This window comes from Pongo abelii, chromosome 7 (genome assembly GCF_028885655.2).
Source record: "Pongo abelii isolate AG06213 chromosome 7, NHGRI_mPonAbe1-v2.0_pri, whole genome shotgun sequence".
Lineage (NCBI taxonomy): Eukaryota > Metazoa > Chordata > Mammalia > Primates > Hominidae > Pongo > Pongo abelii.
Genome location: NC_071992.2, coordinates 12,840,225 through 12,861,983, shown reverse-complemented (window position 1 = coordinate 12,861,983; position 21,759 = coordinate 12,840,225). Strand labels below are relative to the sequence as shown.

General features: G+C 34.6%; 1 protein-coding gene across 2 annotated transcripts in view; it reads left to right on the top strand.

Moving 5' to 3' along the window:
- The window catches only part of TNKS (tankyrase), a 227,899-nt gene that overhangs the window by 153,743 nt on the left and 52,397 nt on the right, over positions 1-21,759 (top strand). For both annotated transcript variants that reach the window (XM_024251108.3, XM_054561190.2), the window contains exons 7-13: positions 303-369; positions 925-1,111; positions 2,482-2,603; positions 4,060-4,151; positions 4,246-4,324; positions 14,726-14,897; positions 20,998-21,077. In XM_024251108.3, coding sequence (XP_024106876.2) covers positions 303-369; positions 925-1,111; positions 2,482-2,603; positions 4,060-4,151; positions 4,246-4,324; positions 14,726-14,897; positions 20,998-21,077 — 799 coding nt within the window. The remainder of the gene's footprint in view (positions 1-302; positions 370-924; positions 1,112-2,481; positions 2,604-4,059; positions 4,152-4,245; positions 4,325-14,725; positions 14,898-20,997; positions 21,078-21,759) is intronic.

Here is a 21,759-nt window from a genome sequence, read left to right as displayed (position 1 = left end):
TCTTGTAAATACTTAATATATAATGCATGCATTTGTCAATTAGCATATGATCTTCCTTTTGCCAAAATGTTCTTCTATTTGGTATTTTTTTCATTATCTTCAAGGATTATATACAAAAAACAAGATAAATACAAAAGGTGTGAACATAAGCTATGCTTTGAATTCTTTATTATTTTATTAAATATTTTTAAATATTTTAAAATATAATTATATTGGGATTTATTGGATTTTATTTCTTAGTACTTCATGGATAAATAAGTTGTTTGAAATTTAAGTATTTTAATTTGCCTTTTTTCATTTAGTGGACTTGTGCCTCTTCATAATGCATGTTCATATGGACATTATGAAGTCACAGAACTGCTACTAAAGGTAAGAGAAATTCAGAATATTGAGCATCATTTACTTTTTTTTTTTCTTTAACTTGTCATGACTTTCCATACTTTTGGCCTCATGAAAATTTGTTTAGTTTTTTGGGGTTTTTTGTTTGTTTGTTTTGAGACAGGGTCTTGCCCTGTCACCCAGACTGGAGTGCAGTGGCACATTCACAGCTCGCTGCAGCCTCAACCTCCCAAGTTCAAGTGATCCTCCCACCTCAGCCTCCCCAGTAGCTGGGATTACAGGGGTGTGCCACCATGCACAGCTAATTTTTAGGTTTTTTGTAGAGACGAGGTTTTGCCATGTTGCCCAGTCTTGTTTTTTTAGATTTTAAGAGAATAAAATCAGTTTTTAAACATATTACCATTGCCTTAAAATTTTTAAAACAACGAATTTAATTTCAGCTGTTTTTGAAAAGTGATATTAAAGGAATTAAAACACTTATTTGAAAAAGTTATAATAGAAACTTACAAAGAAATAAATGTCTTTTGAGTTTTATTTGATCCAGCGAAATGATTACTGACCTAAAATGTTTTCTTCTCAATTCAGCATGGAGCTTGTGTTAATGCCATGGATCTCTGGCAGTTTACTCCACTGCATGAGGCTGCTTCCAAGAACCGTGTAGAAGTCTGCTCTTTGTTACTTAGCCATGGCGCTGATCCTACATTAGTCAACTGCCATGGCAAAAGTGCTGTGGATATGGCTCCAACTCCGGAGCTCAGGGAGAGATTGACTTGTACGTATTTATATCCCGAAATCATTATCGCATAAATTGGAATCTTTAATTTCTATTGAGTTTTATCTACCTTAAATAATAACCTTCCATTCTTACAAGCGCACTAATTCATAATCCTCATTTCTAACTGTATACTTTTCTTCATGAATTCCATGGGAATATTATATACAGACACTTTTTGTATGTATTGTATTTATTCGAGCCTAGTTTTAATTCATATGTTGAAGCTCCTTTTTTGGTTTTTTGAAGGCTAATGAGGATGAGTCAATCAGTATCCATTTCTTGGATACTTGCAATGTGGCAGGCACTAGAAATACAGCAGTGTACAAACCATTAAAAAGCTCTGAGCTTCTGGGGCTTACATTCTTGTGCTATTGATAGTGATAGGTATCTACCATTATTGAACCCTCTTCTGGGGCTTACATTCTTGTGCCATTGATAGTAATAGGTATCTAGCATTATTGAACCCTCACTATTTCCCGAGCCCTGCAAGGTTGCATAATCATATTTTTATTTGTCATGTGTGTTATGACCCAAGTATAATCACTTTCCCATATTTAAGTGAGATTTTAAAAATAATTTGGTTGAGGTCATCTTCTGAATATATTACCAATATATACATGCAAATGTTTTTTAAATAAACTTTTTGTTTTAGCATAGTTTAAGATGTAAGAATATTGGATTCTCATTCATGCAATTAATTTAGATACAGCTTTTCAAAAAGTGTCTCACCTGGTTATGAAAATAAAAAGCTATTAATTGTTCTTTGAAAAATGTTCAAGCTCTGTATTTCTCCCATATTTTAGTCCTTTCCTTTTCTGTGTCAAGACCTAATCACCATTAATATTTTGGTAAATATTTCTGTAAATGTTTTCTACACCATTACTTATGGTGGCAATAGTAGTAGCAAGAGTAGTGACAATATTAAAAAAAATGCATCAGCCTGTCTTTTCTTTTTTGAATTTTCATGTACCACTGTATACTTTCATGTCAGTGTATGTAGACCTATCTCTTGTTTAAGAGCTAGAAAGTGTTACAGCATATGTGTGCACAAATTATTTAACTAGTTTCCTTTTGGTGGACGTTTAGGTTTCCTGTTTCAAAATTTTGCTGCAATAAGTATCTTTATAGGTATATCTTTATGACTCTGAGAGTGTGAAACAGTCTTATTTCAGAGCATACATACTTCACAATTTTTCATTAATCTACATCCTCATCTTTTGCATTTTTATCATCATATTGTCACATTGCTGCTGTTGCTAAAATAGAGAAATTAATAAAATAATAATATGCCTACTTATTTATAATCATGCTGAAGATTTTTATACATTTTAAATCTTTTTTTATGTCAACCATTGTTTCATTGACAGATGAATTTAAAGGTCATTCTTTACTACAAGCAGCCAGAGAAGCAGACTTAGCTAAAGTTAAAAAAACACTTGCTCTGGAAATCATTAATTTCAAACAACCACAGTCTCATGAAACAGCACTGGTAAGATTTTATTGTTAATCTATTCCCTGGGTCTATAATAATAATGTAAGTACAAAATATGATTTTCATTTCAGAAACGTTAAAGTAACTTTAGTATCTGAAATGCCAGGAATTTGCATTTTAATTTTGGTTGCATTGATTTTTAAACTTAGTTTGAGGGATGATTCTTTTCATGGGTGAGAGAACTGACATTTGCTCAACCTTGATTTGGAAATTATTTTACCTTTGTCTTCCCCACCTCATTATAACAAATCCACTTTTGTGGCCAGTGCTTACATAAAATACAAGATATGATTTTTCAATACAATTTTTTTCTTGTGTTTGCTAGATAAATACTAGATTTCCTTCTGTAGAAGATTAAAGTATATTTTCAGATACTTGCATCATCTTTTTGAGCAATTGTATTCAAAGAACTGATTATATTCATGGTAGAAAAATGGCAAGATCATGAATTTTTTGTTTGATACTATAAAAATTATTCTTAAAACTATCCATGTTTTTTTCTTCAAATGCACTTTCAGAAATATTTATTTTCTTTGTCATTGACACATTAAGGCTCAGCTAGAGAGTGGTTAGTGATTGCCCCTAAATTCAGAATTTAAGCATATGTGATGCCTGCATCACAGACCTTAAGTATACCTAATTAATAGTCTTACATATATTTGACACAAAAGATCAAACCTTTGTCAGTATCTGCATAAAACAACATTAAAGGGTTGACCAAACTGAAATAGGCTAACTATATATACACTTAAATACATGTCTCTCAAACTAGGGTTGAGATAGATTCAAGCTACACAGTGTTATGCTAGGAGATATTCAGAGCCGCAGAATAAACCTGACCCACTTTTTTGGAGTATTCATTTTATTTGGTTGTAAGTAGTTTTTTATTTTTAAATTTTAATACAAATATTAAAATGAAGCAGAATAAAAAAGTTGTATAAATATTATGTTAAAACATAAAATTTCTGAGAATATTTTTCTCTAAACTGCTTCAGTTATATCATTTTCTTGCTTATCCTTGGGCATATAAACTTCTCCTGTAGTGCTGGGAGTACCTCTGTAGAAGACCTTAGAAATACTGACTTGTGTGGCTGATAGCCTAATGAAAGATTGAGTAACTTAGTTATAGATTTCTGTAGCTTTGCAGAGGCATACGTATAATGATGCTTTCCATGGAATATGTAGTGAATATTTATTGACTGGCTAAGCCGAAAGAAATAAGATCTCTCTTAATGTTTAAGAGCATAATTTCACCTTGGTTTAAACGCTTATGTTTTGTATTTCCACCATACGTAGAAAGAACATGGATCTTCTCTGTGATATAAAACATATACATATGTTCTGATACTCTGAGATAACAATGTTTTAAATGATCAGCAGATACTGTTCAATTCCAAGAGCTACTGTACATATAGAAGTGTATTTTATTAACTTGGTTTTGTTTACTTTATAGCACTGTGCTGTGGCCTCTCTGCATCCCAAACGAAAACAAGTGACAGAATTGTTACTTAGAAAAGGAGCAAATGTTAATGAAAAAAATAAAGAGTAAGTATAATTGCAGAAAGAGTTGTTCAGTTCCTAAAGAGGAAATGAAATAAAAGAGAGACAATTACCTTTTCTTTTTTCCTCTTTTCTGTAGTTTCATGACTCCCCTGCATGTTGCAGCAGAAAGAGCCCATAATGATGTCATGGAAGTTCTGCATAAGCATGGCGCCAAGGTGAGGCACACACCTGAGCAGAGTGCCAGACTCAGCACTGAGCAGCCAGCTGCTCTTAACACTGCTTCTCTCTCTCCGATTTTTCTGAAGAAACTAATTTTATAAAGGACTATTAGTTTGTACTTAAATTCATAGATTCTCCTATAAAGCTGATTTAGATCTTGTTTCTAATAAAAATAATTACTCGTGTTTCTTGATGCTTTAATGTCACCCTTCTGTAAAGCAACAAAATATAGCTACAGTCATTTGTAATAGATTTCAACTTTACATTATTTTCAGTTAATACTATATGGATATATTTTGATAGTCTCTATTTGAATAATAGTTTATCAGAAAATAAATTATGTAAATGATAGCATCAGAATAGCTCTACTTATTCTAAAAAACATTTGTGGCCAGGCACAATGGCTCACACCTGTAATCCCAGCACTTTGGGAGGCCGAGGCGGGTGGATCACGAGGTCAGGAGATGGAGACCATCCTGGCTAACACGGTGAAACCCCGTCTCTACTAAAAATACAAAAAATTAGCCAGGCGTGGTGGCGGGTGCCTGTAGCCTCAGCTACCCAGGAGGCTGAGGCAGGAGAATGGCATGAACCTGGGAGGCGAAGCTTGCAGTGAGCTGAGATTGTGCCACTGCACTCCAGCCTGGGTGACAGAGTGAGACTCCGTCTCAAAAAAAAAAAAAAAAAAATTGTATGCCTTCAAATTTGTAATAATTTTCTCAACCTCTACACTAAAGAAATATGACATATTTAATAATTTTTATTGGCATTTTCTGAATGGTATAGTCTGAAACTTTGTCAAGCACTTAAGAGAGGAAAGAAGCAAACTGGTTATTTTTTAGAGGTGACTTGAAATTGTAGATTTTTTCATTCTCAAGAATGTATATTTCAAAGCAGTAGTCTCCAAAGTAGGGTACAGACTCCCTATGGAGCATACAAGATGCCCTATTGGAAAAATCCTAGCATTTCAATTTATAATACTTTTATTTAAGAATAAGGAAATTCAGATTTACCAATATTGAATACAAAGATGATGCCAGTACTCTCACTAGGTCCATGTGTCAGCCAGTCTGACTCGTGATGTCAAGGTTTCCTGAGGTAAGAGTGGGACTTGTTAGTTTCGAGGGATTGACAGTGGCAAACTCACTCATTTGTTCCCTTTCAGCATATTTTGGCATAGTGGACTTTACATGTGTCCAAATGAGTTGAATTTATGGATATTATCCTAAATGGTAGAACTTTTATAAATACCATACTTGATCAGAGGAGTGACCCTGACAAGGGACACAGGGAGTGACCCTGACATGCTTTTATAGCATAAAAAGGTTGTCTGGTTATTTTGTGAAGTAGTATTTTAAGGTGTTGTCATAGTTGTGCTCTTTTTAATGAAAATAAAAGGGTTCAAAATTTGCTAATAGTTCTCTGAGGACAAATGACCATGACTTGCGTGTAGATACCCTTTAAAAAGGAAACATAATCAGATCCTTAAAGGTAAAAGTTACACACTTTAGGTAAATGATAAAGTAACTGCTTTTTTATTTTATTTTATTTTATTTATTATTGTTATACTTTAAGTTTTAGGGTACATGTGCACAATGTGCAGGTTAGTTACATATGTATACATGTGCCATGCTGGTGCGCTGCACCCACTAACTCGTCATCTAGCATTAGGTATATCTCCCAGTGCTATCCCTCCCCACTCCCCCCACCCCACAACAGTCCCCAGAGTGTGATGTTCCCCTTCCTGTGTCCATGTGTTCTCATTGAGTGACTGCTTTTTTAAAAGAAACTTTAAAAAATGAAGAGAACGTTTTGAAAATAGATTTTTAGAAAATGTTCACTTTTCTGTGATTTTGCTGAAAAATGATATAAATGAATCACCCAGCTGTCATATCTACATAATTTAAAAACGTAAAAACAGAATTTTCTAACCTGTTCAAAAGTCTTCCTTAATTTGGTTTTAGGGTAGATTTTGAATCTATTCAAAACATTGTAATGCAACACTTCCTAATAACTTTGCAAGAACATCAGTAAAGTTGGAATTTTACTACAGAATTTCAATGAAAACCTTAGCATAATTAGTAAATTACATTAAAAATAGGCATTGTGATTGAGTAGGCATAGTTAACAATGCATTTATTTCATTGGCTCCATATATCTGTATGAAATCTTTTCAACTAATATAGCCATTCAAACTAATTATCAAAAATGAACTTAGAGCCATGTGTAGTGGCCCGTAATCACTCCTGTAACCCCAGAGCTTTAGGAGGCAAAGGCAGAAGGATCGCTTGAGGCCAGGAGTTCGACAGCAGCCTGGGCAACATAGCAAGACACTATCTCTACAACAAATTTAAAAATTAGCCAGTCGTGGTGGTGTGCACCTATTGTCCTAGCCACTCGGGAGGCTGAGGCAGGAGGATCACTTGATCCCAGGAGTTTGAGGCTGCAGTGAGGTATGATCATAGCACTGTACTGCAGCCTGGGCAACAGAGCAAGAGTCTGTCTCTAAAGAAAAGAAAAATAAAATGAACCTAAAATTAAACCCTCAAATTCCTAATATCACAGTTTTTATGAGATTTTTTTAAATGTTTAAACTACAGTCAATGGATATTTTCTAGCATAAGTAATTAAAATATGTTTTGGACAGGCACCATAGCCTATACCTTAATCCCAGCACTTTGGGAGACTGAGGCGGGAGGATAGCTTGAGCCCAGGATTTTGAGATCAGCTGGGCAACATAGGCCGACCCTGTCTCTACAAATAATAAAAAAAATTAGCCAAATGTGGTGGTGCATTCCTGTAGTCCCAGCTACTCAGGAGGCTGAGGTGGGAAAATCACTTGAGCCCAAGAGGTCGAGGCTGCAGTGAGCTGTGATCATGCCACTACACTGTAGCCTGGGTGACAGAGCAATACTCTATCTCAAAAAATAATAATCATGAAATCTTTTTAAATGTTTAATTATTTCATCTCTTATCCTTCATAAATTCTCTTTGTGTAAGTTTTATAATAGTATAGCACTTGGTTATAATTTACAAAGAAATTCATATACATATATTAAGTGTTCTCAAAACTTTTCTACCTGGAGGGTGTGTGATTTAAAAATTTGGATATCACTGCTTTAAAATGGCATGTTTTTAATTTATGAAATGAAGACATAGTGGAATAAAAGGGAACAGAGTTCTACAGATGTATTACCTATTTTGTAGGTACAACTACTGCATTATTATATAAGTAGCATCTTGTTGCTCTTTCAAGCAGAAAATACTAAGCTAAGTGAAATTTCTGCTACACTTACGAGCTTTGTACATTTATCATTGACCTGTTTTTGCAAATATCTAATGACATTTATAATGCTCTTGAAAAATTAGGAATAATGCCCTTCATTTTGGGAACATAGTATCTATTTATTGTCTCCCATCAGGCATTTTAGTTTATAAAGTTTCAGTGAAAAGTTTCATTATGACTTGTTCTAGTCAGCCTTTCTCTAGGTCTGTGGTTCTCACTCTTCATTTGCCCTTCATGTGCACAATACATTTTCATCAGTAACATCTTAGTTCATCAGTAGGGCATGAATAATTGTGAACAGCCCTGTCAGTGACGTAGAAGAACTTCTAGACTTGTGTGTTCACCCTAGTCTTTCCACTATAGTTCAGCTACATTGATAACACTTGCTAATGGGCACTTAAAAAAGAGGAAAGTTATATTTAATCAGAGTTATGAACTCATAGATATCAATTGCTATCAGTAGATATCAAATGCCATAGCAACTCCTATTTACTTTTTCCCATCCCAAGGCAGGATGCTGTTCCTCACGGTTGGTGTATCTGGTGATTAACATGTTGTAAAAAAACTCCCTGTAAGAAACTCACTTAGCTATTGTTGGGCTCCCATTTTTGCTTGCATAGTATTTCTTTCTGAGGAACTCATGGTTTCTGTATGATTTTCAGGCAACTCATGGTTTCCATTTGATTTTGAACACAGCTTCTGAACAAGTAGCACCAGTTTTTAATCAGGATTCAGCCCTCTTCCACTGCTTCTAGCACCCTGCTGCCTTCCACTACTCTTGATGAGTCAATTTCTCAGGCAAAGGCAGAAGAATTTGGGATGAAGACCTAATTTTCATTAAGTAATTTGTCTTACTTTGACAGAACTTAGTGATATTTTTAAAAGTCAAAACATTCTTTTGCCCAAAGCTTGGTAATACATACAAACTTGAGGTTTGCCGTTAATGTTAAACTAAATGTACGCCATATATAACCTAGACAGGCATGCTTTTGAGTTTAGAACCCTCCACTTTCTAGTTCTGTGACCTTAGATTAAATTTCCCTGAGTCTCAATTCACTAATCAGTGATACGCGAAGCAACCTCCCTACAGGCTTTTTTTTTTTTTTTAAATCAAATGAGCATATGTATATAAATATGTAGTATAGTGCTTAACACACAGATAATGTTTTGGTTATTTGTGAATATGAGCATTTTTTTCCATATTTGTCTTTTCAAATGTGTATGTACTATGTATTTCCCTTTAATTATCTAAATTTTATAAGACACATATCTAATCCCTTTATAATTGGGTTTGATCCACTAACTCAATAAATATTAGCATGCAAAATAATCAAGACTGTACTAGATACTGTGGGAAATACCACTTTGAAAGTTAATGCAGTTACCAAACTTGACCTCAGTCCTGAATCAATTTAGCAGCATTAGTAATGAAGAAGGAAGAGGAAGATAAAAGCCACTTATGAAGGAGTAATTATATTACCTGGAAATGAATTGGGTGTTAGAGTGGACTTGGAAAATGGTGGTGCAATTAATGGAAGTAAGAAAGCTACAGAGAAACACTGGTTTCCTATGCCTTGATAATGATTTTCTACTTGAAGTTGATATTACAGAAAGACATTTAATAAAACCAGCAGTTGGAAAGACAGCATCAGAGTATAAAAGAGTTTAAGATTAGAAAGATCTACTGAGAATTGACATAGTGATTCTACATTTTAGGAGTGAGTACGGTCCCTGGTAGAGAAAGCATGGAAAGAAGAGAGTTAAGGAAAGATCCTTTGAGGATTGCCCATGTTTATAGAGCGGTGGTGGGAAGAGAAAGCTGAAAGTGTCTACGGAGTACAGGAGGAGTATGAAGAAGGAGCAGGTGACCAGTGCCACTGAGAGAAATCAAGGCAGACTGGGGCATTTACTTAGACCGTTTTTATATGAGGGCTTTGGTAGCTTTTGAAGGAGAAATTCTAAGGAGATAGGAGCAGAGATATATATCAGTTAGGGTCTTGGCAATAAATGGCACACTTAAAGTGGGTAATTTGATGAAAGTTTAATAAAGGAATTGTATAGAAACGTGGGCAAGGTTCAAGGAAAGCAGCAAAGAATGAGGTTGTACTAGCAGCAAAGTGGGAGGTATGATCATCTCTGGTCTGAAGGGACAACGGAAAGGAGAGGTTCTTGGCGCTGGAAGATGGTAGCTATATGGAAAAGGCCACCTGGCACCACCTGTAGCCTTTGATCAAAGGATGTATCTAATCTTACTCTTCATTGTCCTGCTGTCCTCTGTCTCCTCCCAGTACCTCCCATCTCCTCCCAGTGCCCGTGACCAAATTCAACAAAACGGTGAAGACCAAAAGAGTCTGTTGATGTGGTTCATACAAGTGGTTTTCTCAGGACCCAGAGCAAGGTGGAGGATGGCTGTGGCTCTAGAGGGGAAAAGGGGCAATATTCAGCAAAAGATTAGAAAACAAATTGCTAGTAAGGAGAGTTACAAGAACATTGGAGCATTACCCAATTCATTTGAAAAATCTTCATTTACTAGGAGTAAACTTTTGCACCTTAAAAAAAATCAATAATTTATTATCCCCTGCTTTTTGGGAGTACTATAAAGTCTAAATAGGAAAGACATGAAGATTTTATCCTTCATGCAGCAATTTTTTCTTTATTATGCTTAGTCTGCCCTGGCATTCTGCATTCTATCACTAATGAATTGTCTGCTCTCATTATTAAGAAATCTTACGCCCCAACTGCATATGGTATTCAAGAAGTTTAATTCATAAATGCATTTCTTCGTATATAAAGCATAGCTATTTTGTCATTATGTGCCTCTGTTAAATACATGAAACATGAAGGAATTTTTTTGACAGTTCATATTCATATGTCTTAATTTGACAGATTTATTTACATTGTGTTTAAGAAGATATTGTGACATAATAATTGACATTTAATAGGCTTATTTCTCACATTTAGAAGCGATCACGAGTCTTTGCTCACTTGGGGAAATGTGTCAGCCCATTATAAGAGTTTTATTAATGCTTTTCTAGAGGTAGATTGATAAGTAGATTGTTAGCGCAAAGATGTTAAAGTACTTTTAAAGATACTATAGCTCTAAAGTATCTTTTACAGTGCAAATAATATCTGAGGTTTGATCATACCAAAATAAAGTCCAAAGAGGCAAGTGTCCGAGAGACATTTTAGTTCTCAGTAACAAACCAACTCAATCTAGATTAAACACAAGTGGAAATCTATTTTATACTAATATAAATGTATATTAATACAAATGTGTTTATTACTTCTTGAGAAACCCATATTGTTATCTCCCAGAAATAATGTGTAAGAATTGTAGCTGAGATTCACAAAAGACCAGAACATGGAATTTAGAAACTGTCAGGTACTTTGGCTGCCATTCTCTATATCTCTCCCTCCCTGCTTCCCTCTTTCCTCCCTTCTGTGTCTCTGTCGCTCCCTGTCTCTCTCTCTTTCTCTGAGGTTGCATGGTTTTTTTTCTCTGCCAGTGTTTGTTCATCTGCTTCATTCTTCTTTCTGCAGACTGGATTTTTCTGTATTATTTCTCTATGGCCTAAATGTGGTCTTTTTCAACCCATACTTTATGTGTCCTTGGCTTAGAAGGACACCACCTGCAGCTGATGGGGTCTGTCCCATCTCAGGGATGAAAAAGGGAGAATTATGAATGAGTCACTTGTTGAGTGCAAGCATTCATTGGATTGGCACCCTCTAGTCTAATCAGTTTTGCTCAGTTTGTTATTTCTTAAGGCACGTGAGCAAGATTAGTACCCCTTGAAACCAGCAAAGATAATCTGTGGTATTATAATATATATATATATATAAATCTTTTCAGGGAATTTGATTGTTTCTTTTAAATTTCCACACGAATGTTTACAGATAGCACACTCAAGTTCAGCTAGCAAATAGAAATCCAGTTCCATACTCTGTAGTGAGTTCACAACACATTAAAGGATTAAAAAACATTTCAAGTAAAATATTGATTACTATGTCAGTATTCTGTTTAAAAATTGTGTTCATTTGTCTCTTTCATTCCTCATAGGAAGTGCTTTAACTATGCATACCACCAAGGATAATGATGAATACTTGTAAAACACCTGGAAAAACATTAGAATCAATTTAAATTATATTTTCATTACAGATAAAGCAAATTCATGTTCAATATTAAGCAATTCTGTAAACACTGGCATTTACCCTTCTCCCTCAGTTTCCAGGGAAAGAGGAATGCATTTTGGTTAGATAGAGAACATTTTAGTAGTTCCTAATGTTTGCTCAATATACAGAACAGTATGTCAAAAGTAGTATTTTTTATCACCAGAATTTATTAATTTGTTGCTCTTGTGAGTCATTCACTTACCAACAATTTTCAAATATCTATTTATACAAGGCATGGTACTTACTGCTAGGAGGATGTATAAAGTTTGAATTTGATCAAGATCCTTCTCTTAAGGAACTTAAAATCTAATAATTGTCTAACACAGTCTACTTGACTACTATATGAACTGGAAAGTAGTATATATAATAAGAGAAGTATAGATCGATTCATATTCAGAGGAATAAACAGTTATTTCTATTGGTGGTGGCAGCCTGGGGAAGTGATTGGAGAAATTTCATGAAGAAAATAGAATTTCAGCTAGGAATGTTCAGGAATTAAATATATAGATATATATAGGCAAAATACAAACAATACATTTTCAGTAAGGACTGAAAATCAAGGAAATAAAGGGGTTTGTTTATTAAACAGTCAGAAGTTATGATTAGTTAGTCCAAAAGGTACAGAAAATGGAAACAATGAAAAGCAAGATCTTTGTATTCTCAATTGGAGAGTTTAGACTTTGTTCTCATAATACTTGGAGAACCTGTCATTTGTTCTTCTGTCATAGATATATTAATGCCTGTTAATTTTTTTAATTGTTGACTTTCACTTTCAATGTGTTATGGTTTGAGAAAAAAATGCAGTGTCACTCTAGCTAAAGAATACAGACTGTTTTCAACTCTCAGCTTACTTGAAATCAGCTTTTAGGTTGAGGCAAACACCTGTTCACTGTTAAAGGTGTTAAGTACAGATGTCACAGAACAGTTCGTGATTAATTACCAAATGAGTGATGTAGACAATGATAGCTTTAAGTTTAGGAGAAGTGGCCTTAGGATTAGCTGTTTGAGACTAGGCTGTTCACACTGAGTAGAATATTGAAGGATTCCCCTCAGCCATTTCCTTGTGGTCTGCTTGCTGGTTTCCAGAACTGTTTTGGCATTTTTTGAATCATAATTTCATGTCCTAAACATTTCAGGCCAAATGTCATTGTGATTTTATATAGTTTTACTCAGTTATTCATCTTCTGGAAAGTCATTTTTGCTACTCAGTTAGAATAAAAATACATACACTAAGGTTGCAATCTGTAGATACAAGGAAAAGTGGGAATATGTTTTACCTCTAAAACTGCCAGACATCTATTATTCTGACTCCTGAATGGATAGGTCAAGCCAGTCTTAAGCATTTAATTACCACAGTTAAGGTATAACATTAAATGTAGCAGTCTCTTTATTTGAGACAGTTTCTGTAACCTGGTGAAAATAATCACTTTAATGCTGAATGTTAAGTATTTTTTAGTGACATCAAATCATGTTCCCGTGCTTCAACAAGCTGGATTGGGAGTTCCCATTACTATAATAGAATAAGTTAGTATGTTTCTTACCCAGTTTCCAGAAAAATGTTAATGATTAGAATGTTCACAATTTTAGATTTTTCTTCTGTGCTGAAGAAGTAACAAAGAAATCAAAACTCAAGTTAGTTTGGTAGCTTGTGTTTTCCGTTGATAAATGCTAATGGCTGTGCTTTTTTGTTGCTATGTATCAGCAGTCACTTTTCTTCTGGCAAATGTGGTAGAGTTAAATATGTTAGTATTTCATGGGAGTTTTGTGAAAGACCATCAAGAATTTGTATGAACCCTTTCCTGAGTAAGTACAATAGCCTTACTGGTAATGATAAAAGACTGGCGACAGGGAGACCAGTTGTCTTATATCCTTTCTTTTCTTAATCTTGTATTTAGTGGGTGTACACGAATGTTTTAAATAATCAACCAGCATATAATTGAGAATTTACTGTGTACCTTTAGCAGGAGCTTTCTAGAGGACCCAGAAAGTCTATCTGTAACATGCACTCATATTCTCAATAACCTTAGTTTAACTCAATAAACAAAAATTACCCCAGTATTATATAAGACAGTTAAGTGCTAAATTGACATAGATGTTCAGAAAAGGAGTAATCAAAGTCTTCAAGAAATCAAGGAAGATTTCTTAGAGATGAGGAGACTTACACTGGATCTCAGAAGCCAGAAAGGCAAAAGAAGGGTTTCTCTGAAAAGAGCAGCAAGCACAATGAACATGGACTTTGGTCTGACTGGAGTAGAGGGTGCTGATTGGGATCTGCTGGAAGGTAATATGAGTCAGGTTTGACCAGATTAAGAACATGATCCCAGTGTTTCACATTGTCTTAAGCAGTCTCACAACTAGCTAAATGATTCTTCTTCCTGTGTATAACTCTTCAAAGCTTTAAAAAGGAATGTTTGAATCCTCAAATCTTTTTTTTGGTTAAATGTGCTTGTAATTCAATTAAGATATTATAATTAGCTATATTACCTAAATTAGAAAAGAAATATAATCAACTACTTTGACAGTCTTTGCTTACATATACTGTTGTCTTTTATATTCTGGGGAAAAGTTTGGTAAAAATCCATTCATTCAGAAGAATTTGGTGAGCATCTTCATTGTGGCAAGCAGTAAATACCAGACCAGAGTTGCTGCCTCCATAGACCAGTCTAGTCGTTGAAAGGAGTAGCAGAAATGGGAAATGGTCAGGAAAATGGTCATTCCAGGAAGAGAGGGTATGTTGTAATTTTCAGTAAGGTGATCAGAGAAGGGTAACTAAAAAGAAGATAGTTCTTCTGAATCAGTGAGCAAAAGTTAATAATGAATATCTATGAGACTTTTTAAAAGCTTTGAAAGTTGATTTTTTTCATAAGAATATATTTTCTAAGGTATAACAGGAAACTAAACTAGATGCTCAATTCCATGTGCCCACCCAATGATTTTTCAGATGAATGCACTGGACACCCTTGGTCAGACTGCTTTGCATAGAGCCGCCCTAGCAGGCCACCTGCAGACCTGCCGCCTCCTGCTGAGTTACGGCTCTGACCCCTCCATCATCTCCTTACAAGGCTTCACAGCGGCACAGATGGGCAATGAAGCAGTGCAGCAGATTCTGAGTGGTGAGTTAAAATAGAACAACAGGGCATTTTATGTTTTCTCTTCCATTCCTGCTGAAATACACAGACAAACTTTGCAGTGTTTACTTTGCCTGAAGTTTTTCTCATGCCTTTTTTTGCAATTTAGCCTGCGGCCTTCCCCATCTCCCTTTTTTGGTAGGGTAAGGTAGGTGTCATGGGAAGGAAGCAAATACAGCTTTTAATTTTTTTAGGTTTAAATTGAAAACCTGACTCATGAGTGTTCTGATCAAAGGTGACTTAAAACTCATATAAACGGTGTGGAATTTTGGTAGCTATAAAATCTATCAAATAGAGAAAATTGTAAATCATTCATATGGTAATGACATTTAGTTAATTGTTCTTACCTGTGTAATATTCTGACATACTTTTAAAATTCTTAACTTCATTGCATTATTATAAAATTATCTTGTCTTTTTCTGGCTTAAATATAATTATAGGCCAGGCACAGTGGCTCACGCCTGTAATCCCAGCACTTTGGGAGGCCGAAGCAGGCAGATCACGAGGTCAGGAGATCGAGAGCATCCTGGCCAACATGGTGAAACCCTGTCTCTATTAAAAATACAAAAATTAGCTGGGCGTGGTGGCACATGCCTGTAGCCCCAGCTACTTGGGAGGCTGAGGCAAGGAGAATCGCTTGAACGTGGGAGGTGAAGGTTGCAGTGAGCCGAGATCACGCCACTGCACTCCAGCCTGGAGACAGAGTGAGACTCTGTCTCAAAAATAAATAAATAAATAAATAAATAAATAAATAAAATATATATATATAAAAAAATTATAAAATCTTGCTGAATGTTTCATTGCCTGCCTGGTATAGTGTTAGATATTTTAAATATAAACTGATAAGAAAATAGATACTGGCTTCCTAAGTCCCAAAACTGGAGGAAGTAATACAGTCTACCTACTGACAAAATGAACTAGAATCAAAAGTTTAGTATAATTAACCTCTTTCCTAACCTTTTAATTTTGTCTGTGGATTACATCTGCTATGGAATGAAATGACAAACCAGAAGAGTAAAATGTAGAAGGCTATAGACTAGGAGTCAGAAGTCCTGGTTACTTTTTTCTACCTGCAGTCTGGTAGTTCTTAACTCTATCAGGTACAGTGCCCGCTTTTTATAAAGAATGTCTTATGACATCTCCTTATGACATTTCAGAAGTGAAATTCATAGATAATATGACCTAACTATACAGGTATCTTCCCAAAAATCTATAAAATGCCCTAACTAGGTCGGGCGTGGTGGCTGACGCCTGTAATCCCAGCACTTTGGGAGGCCGAGGTGAGCGGATCATGAGGTCAGGAGTTCGAGACCACCTTGGCCAACATGGTGAAACCCCCCATCTCTACTTAATGTTAAAAAATTATCCGGGTGTGGTGGTGCGTGCCTGTAATTCCAGCTACTCGGCAGCCTGAGGCAGAAGAATCACTGGAACCTGGGAGACGGAGGTTGCAGTGAGCCAAGATCGCGCCACTGCACTCCATCCAGCCTGGGTGACAAAGCGAGACTCCATCTTAAAAAAAAAAAAAAAGAAAAGAAAAAAAATGCCCCAACTATAATATAAAGGGAAAATAGCAATAAGTTACAATAAAATAATTTAGAATTCTTATGTAAATAGATTGGACACGACTATATTAGAAGACAAAACATGACCCCACAGATTTCTAAAGGGACCCCAAGAAATACAACCCAGTTGAGAATAACTGCTATATGATGCAACAGGGACCCTTCTAGGGCTTGTAGAGATTATGATATGTGTATGTTGTTATAGGAAGATCAGAGCTAAATAGCATAATAAAACTAATTGTGCAACATTGTGAAAACTATTGATGAGGATTTATTTTCCTCATGCTAGGTCATTCGTAGATAGTGATCATTCTACTTCAGCCTTAATGGTGATCTTGAGACAGGAAGATTTAGAAGGAAATCTATCTAGCACGTCTTCACTATCAAAATAAGTAAGATCCAGCTGAACAAATGAAATTTCCTATATAAATTTCAAGCTTGAACTCAAAAAAAAAAAAAGACTTTGACTTCCTGTTTTTATAGAGTGATAGAACATTTGCTTAAAGGACATATTACTCCTTGCCTAGGAAATATTTCTTCCCTCTCAGTAAATTCTAATAATTTCTAAAAGTTGTGATTTTTGTTAAAATTTCTAAATTTTCTCATTTTACTGAGAATCATTTAGTACCGAATTTTAAGTTAGTTTCTGTATGTTTTAACCAGAAGTCAGGCAAACACATAGCTTTGCCTCAAATTATGTGCATAGTTTTTAGAGACAATTAACAAAATGGAGAAGAAAGTATTGAATAAATCAAGCGCATCAGATCCATATAATACTTTTAAAATGTCTTCTTACTGAATGCAGTTAGAATATATGAGTTCTGGCAAAAGATAAAACTAAATACTGAATACAAATGAAATATTTTTCTTTGATTATTTTGATAAATCTGCTTTAAAATTGATTTTTGAAATAAGACATTATATAGGTAATTAAATGCTTAATTTAGAACATGCAGAACTTTTTAGTTTAATTCTTTATTGATCTGGAAAGCTAATACAAATAAAAAATATATATAGGAAAATTTTGCCCTTCAAAAGTTTTTTTTTTTTGGAATGGGAATTGTTTCTTATTTGAAATAGGATATAAGTTTTTAAACTACTATTTTTACCAGGAATTTGTATGTCTCTGTAGACTATGGACCATGCATTAGCTGAACTTTTTAGTTATTTATTAATCCAATATCAGGTTATATCTATAATGACTTCTGAAATAATATATTAATATCAGTCAAATAAGATGTATAGTAATTTGTTTTGTTCTGGATAACATTTTATAAGATTTATTTAAATACACTTGTTAATACTGGGTTTGAGATCTACTTTAGAAACCTGCATTTTCAACTCCCAAGTCTGTAGTTGCCAGAAGTTTACATTAATAAAGTTTTCATTATAAACTGCTGGCAATATTTATGTCAAAACTAACATCAATGTAAAGAAAACAAGATAAGCAGCTTTTTATGAATTAGCACTTTAAAACCTTATTTTAAAAGATTTGATTTCTTTCTCTAGACTTGCTCTTTCCAATATGGTAGCCACTAGCTACATCTGGCTACATTTAAACTAATTAAAATTAAATAAAATGGAAAATCTTTCCATTAGTTACACTAGCCACATTTCAGGTATTCAGTAGTCACACATGGCTAACGGCTACCATAATAGCACAGATAACACTATTTCTAGCACCACAGACTGTTCTTTTGGTCATTTCTTTTAAGTTCGATCTTGACCTGAATTCTTGTGATTGTATAACCCAGTGTGGGATAAGCATTACTTTCATCTACACAGGTAAAGATTAGGCTTATGATAGCTAAATTAAACATTGAAACCCCATTTACAGTGGCACATTGAAATAAGCCACTAAGACCTGTTGCCAGTCCAATCGTCTAATACTGATCAAACTACCAGTCTATAAAAGATGTTTTTAAAAACAGGCTGCTTCCTAGCATATCCAACTTTTTAAGAACTCTAATAAGCCAGAATAAGATTGGAGACAAAATAAGAAGCGCATCTTTAATCTTTGATTCTAGGTGACTATAATTTCATGTTCTACAGGCTGAGCATGGTTGCTCACGCCTATAATCCCTGCACTTTGGGAGGCAAAGGTGGGAGGATTGCTTGAGCTCAGGAGTTCAAGACCAGCCTGGGCAACATGGCGAAACCCTGTCTCTACAAAAAAATTTTTAAAAATTAGCTGGGTATGGTGGTGCATGCCTGTGGTCCCAACTACTCAGGAGGCTAAGACAAGAGGATTGCTTGAGCCCAGGATATCAAGACCAGCCAGGGCAACATAGTGAGACTCCATCTCTAAAAAGAGAAAGAACTAAACAAATAAATAAATGAATTTCATGTTATACAAACCTAGCATACTTACAAAGAATTTTACTAATATAGTACTTTGCATACAAGCTACTCTTTCACTCATGTTCCTTTTTTAATTTCATTTTTTATGTCTCTTTTAATTGTGCATCACTTTATACAAAGTTCCTGGGCTGTATGTAAGTCATTTCAGCTAATACATTTTTCGCATTATTTCTAAAAACAAGTCTATCCTAGGCCTTATTCAAGATTTGTAATAGGTGCAGGTCTCTACAATCTATATAGTAATTAACCAATATTTTAAACATCTTTACTTTCTCCTCTTTAACCAGGACTAATAATTCTTTTCTCATAGTTCCAGAAGCATTCTTATATTTGCTTAAGACTTTTTGCTTGAATGGAAAATTATACTCTTTAGTAGACAGTCTGCATCAAGATATGTGTTCCAATTTCAAATAGTTCTTAGATTTCAAAAATTTTGCCATATTAAATGTATCCTTAGAGTGCTGTCATCGAAAAATATTCAGTTATAACTCTATATACATAAACAATTGTCTCTTTATTTTGTTGAAGTGAAAAACTAAAAATATTACCTGTAGATATTGAAAGGATATATCAGTTAATTTTGTCAAATCCAGAATCACTGTCATAGAGACATAATATACACACAGCATCTTACCTATAAATGCAGTAGTTTATGTGCACACTTATAATGGAGACTAATGAGACAATGAAAGAACAGAATAAGAGCAGCCAAAAAAAGAGCTAAGATTTGACAGACACATTGACCCCAACACATAGTGGCAATCAATCCAGCAAATGCTTTTGGAATGTTCTCTGTGTGAAAAGGAATGTAAAGATGAGCAAGATCTGGTTCCTTTCCTCAACAGTTCAACAAACTAAAATGTAATATAACTCTTAAGAATAATAATTCAAAGATTTACTTTGTTATATGAAACACTCTCTTTTTTCCTCCCTTAATCTCAGCATTTTACCTGCTATTATGATCAAATAAGTAGTTTATCTTTTACTGAAGAATTGTCATAACTTATTCTGTAAAAGCCACTCTCCTGAAATCTACAACCTCTTCATAGCATCACTTGATCTTCCCACTTGGACACTGGGCTCAAAAAAGATGTCTCTGATCATAAGATAATGCAATCTTAGATCTGAAAGATTTTCAGCACTCACTTTATAAGGGCAAAAACTAAACTGTTACATGAGTTGTCCAAAGTTGTAGATTATAGAGCCCAGTCTAAAATGTAGGCCTCCTAGAGATCCATCCTTTTGTGTTACATATGTGTGCTCATTCCAAAAGCCACACTTCATGTACATAAACATACTTTTGGTTGACATATTATAAATTGTTTTCTTTAAAAACTTATTTGGGTCAATGTGAAATGAATTTTCAGTTTATTTACATTGGATCAATCAAAATAATAACTCATTTGTTAGCCTCTAGACCTAACAGCCCAATTTAATTACATTCTGTTTAGCATTGCTATCATACCTCCAATTATACAAACATTGAAAGTTGCATTTTCCTAAAGCCATTCAATAAATGTGAATTAAACAAATGTCTGTATTTAGTAGCGCTTTTCTGTTCACTGGTTATACTTCCCAAGATGATTCTGATTTCAAAAGTAGTACATTGAGACTAAAAGAAAAATCAAGGCTGGGCGCACTGGCTCACATCTGTAATCCCAGCACTTTGGGAGGCTAAAGCAGGAGGATCGCTTGAGCCCAGGAGTTTGTGACCAGCTTGGGCAACATGGTGAAACCCCATCTCTACAAAAAATACAAAAATTAGCTGGGCGTGGTGGTGTACACTTGTGGTCTCAGCTACTCGGGCTGAGGTGGGGAGGATTGGTTGATCCTGGAAGGTTGAGGCTACAGTGAACTGTGATCACGCCACTGCACTGCAGCCTTGGTGACAGAGCAACTGTCTCAAAAAATAAATACATACATGTATACATACATAGAAAAATTAAACATTAAGTACTGAAAGTTGTGTGGCTTCCCTAGGTTTATATAACAAATCTATGGCAAAGTTTTGCTACAACATTTAGTAAAACCAAACTAAATAATTTTTCCTCCTGAACTACTTTGCAGTCCCTCAAGAACCATTTTTGTTTCCAAAATGAATGTAGTTGGAATATATGAGTTTGGATACATATATGAGTTCTTTCCTTCCTTTTATGCAGAGAGTACACCTATACGTACTTCTGATGTTGATTATCGACTCTTAGAAGCATCTAAAGCTGGAGACTTGGAAACTGTGAAGGTAAGTCAGTGCCCTTAATATCTGGAATAGCACTGTTGAACTTTGCTAACCAATTCATTTGTAAGCTTCTAAGTGTATCTACTCAAATACAAACAGTAAAAAGGATGAACAGAGTCATGGGCAGGAAAAATCTGTACTACTGTTAAGGAATTCCCAGTATGTGCCTTGTATTTATGAAACCATTTATATATATATATATGTGTGTGTGTATATAGATAGAGAGATAGATAGATAGATAGATACATACATACATACATACATATGTACATACGTACATACACACATATACATGGTTTTTAGTAATTTTTCTTCAGGTTACATGAAAGCTCTTTTAATTTCACTTACATTAATTAAAGTGTTACTATTTTTGGCTGCATTCACAAAATATATAAACTAGATCGAGCCCAGACATTAGCAGGATGACATTTGAAACAATATTTCTTTATCTTTTCTCAGAGATTCACACATTTATTCTAGGAAAGCATTCCTGTGATCCCTCAACAGTGGAATTATTCATATGCAGAAGATAGATTTTTTCCTTGTGTAGCTCTACTTGATTCGAAAATTTTATCAGTCTGTATTTGTGGTATAGCAACAATGGTTGTAGTTTTATTTTTTTTCAAATATAGTCATAATTCTAATACTGAGTATGCTTTTTTAAAACACACATTTCCCATCTATA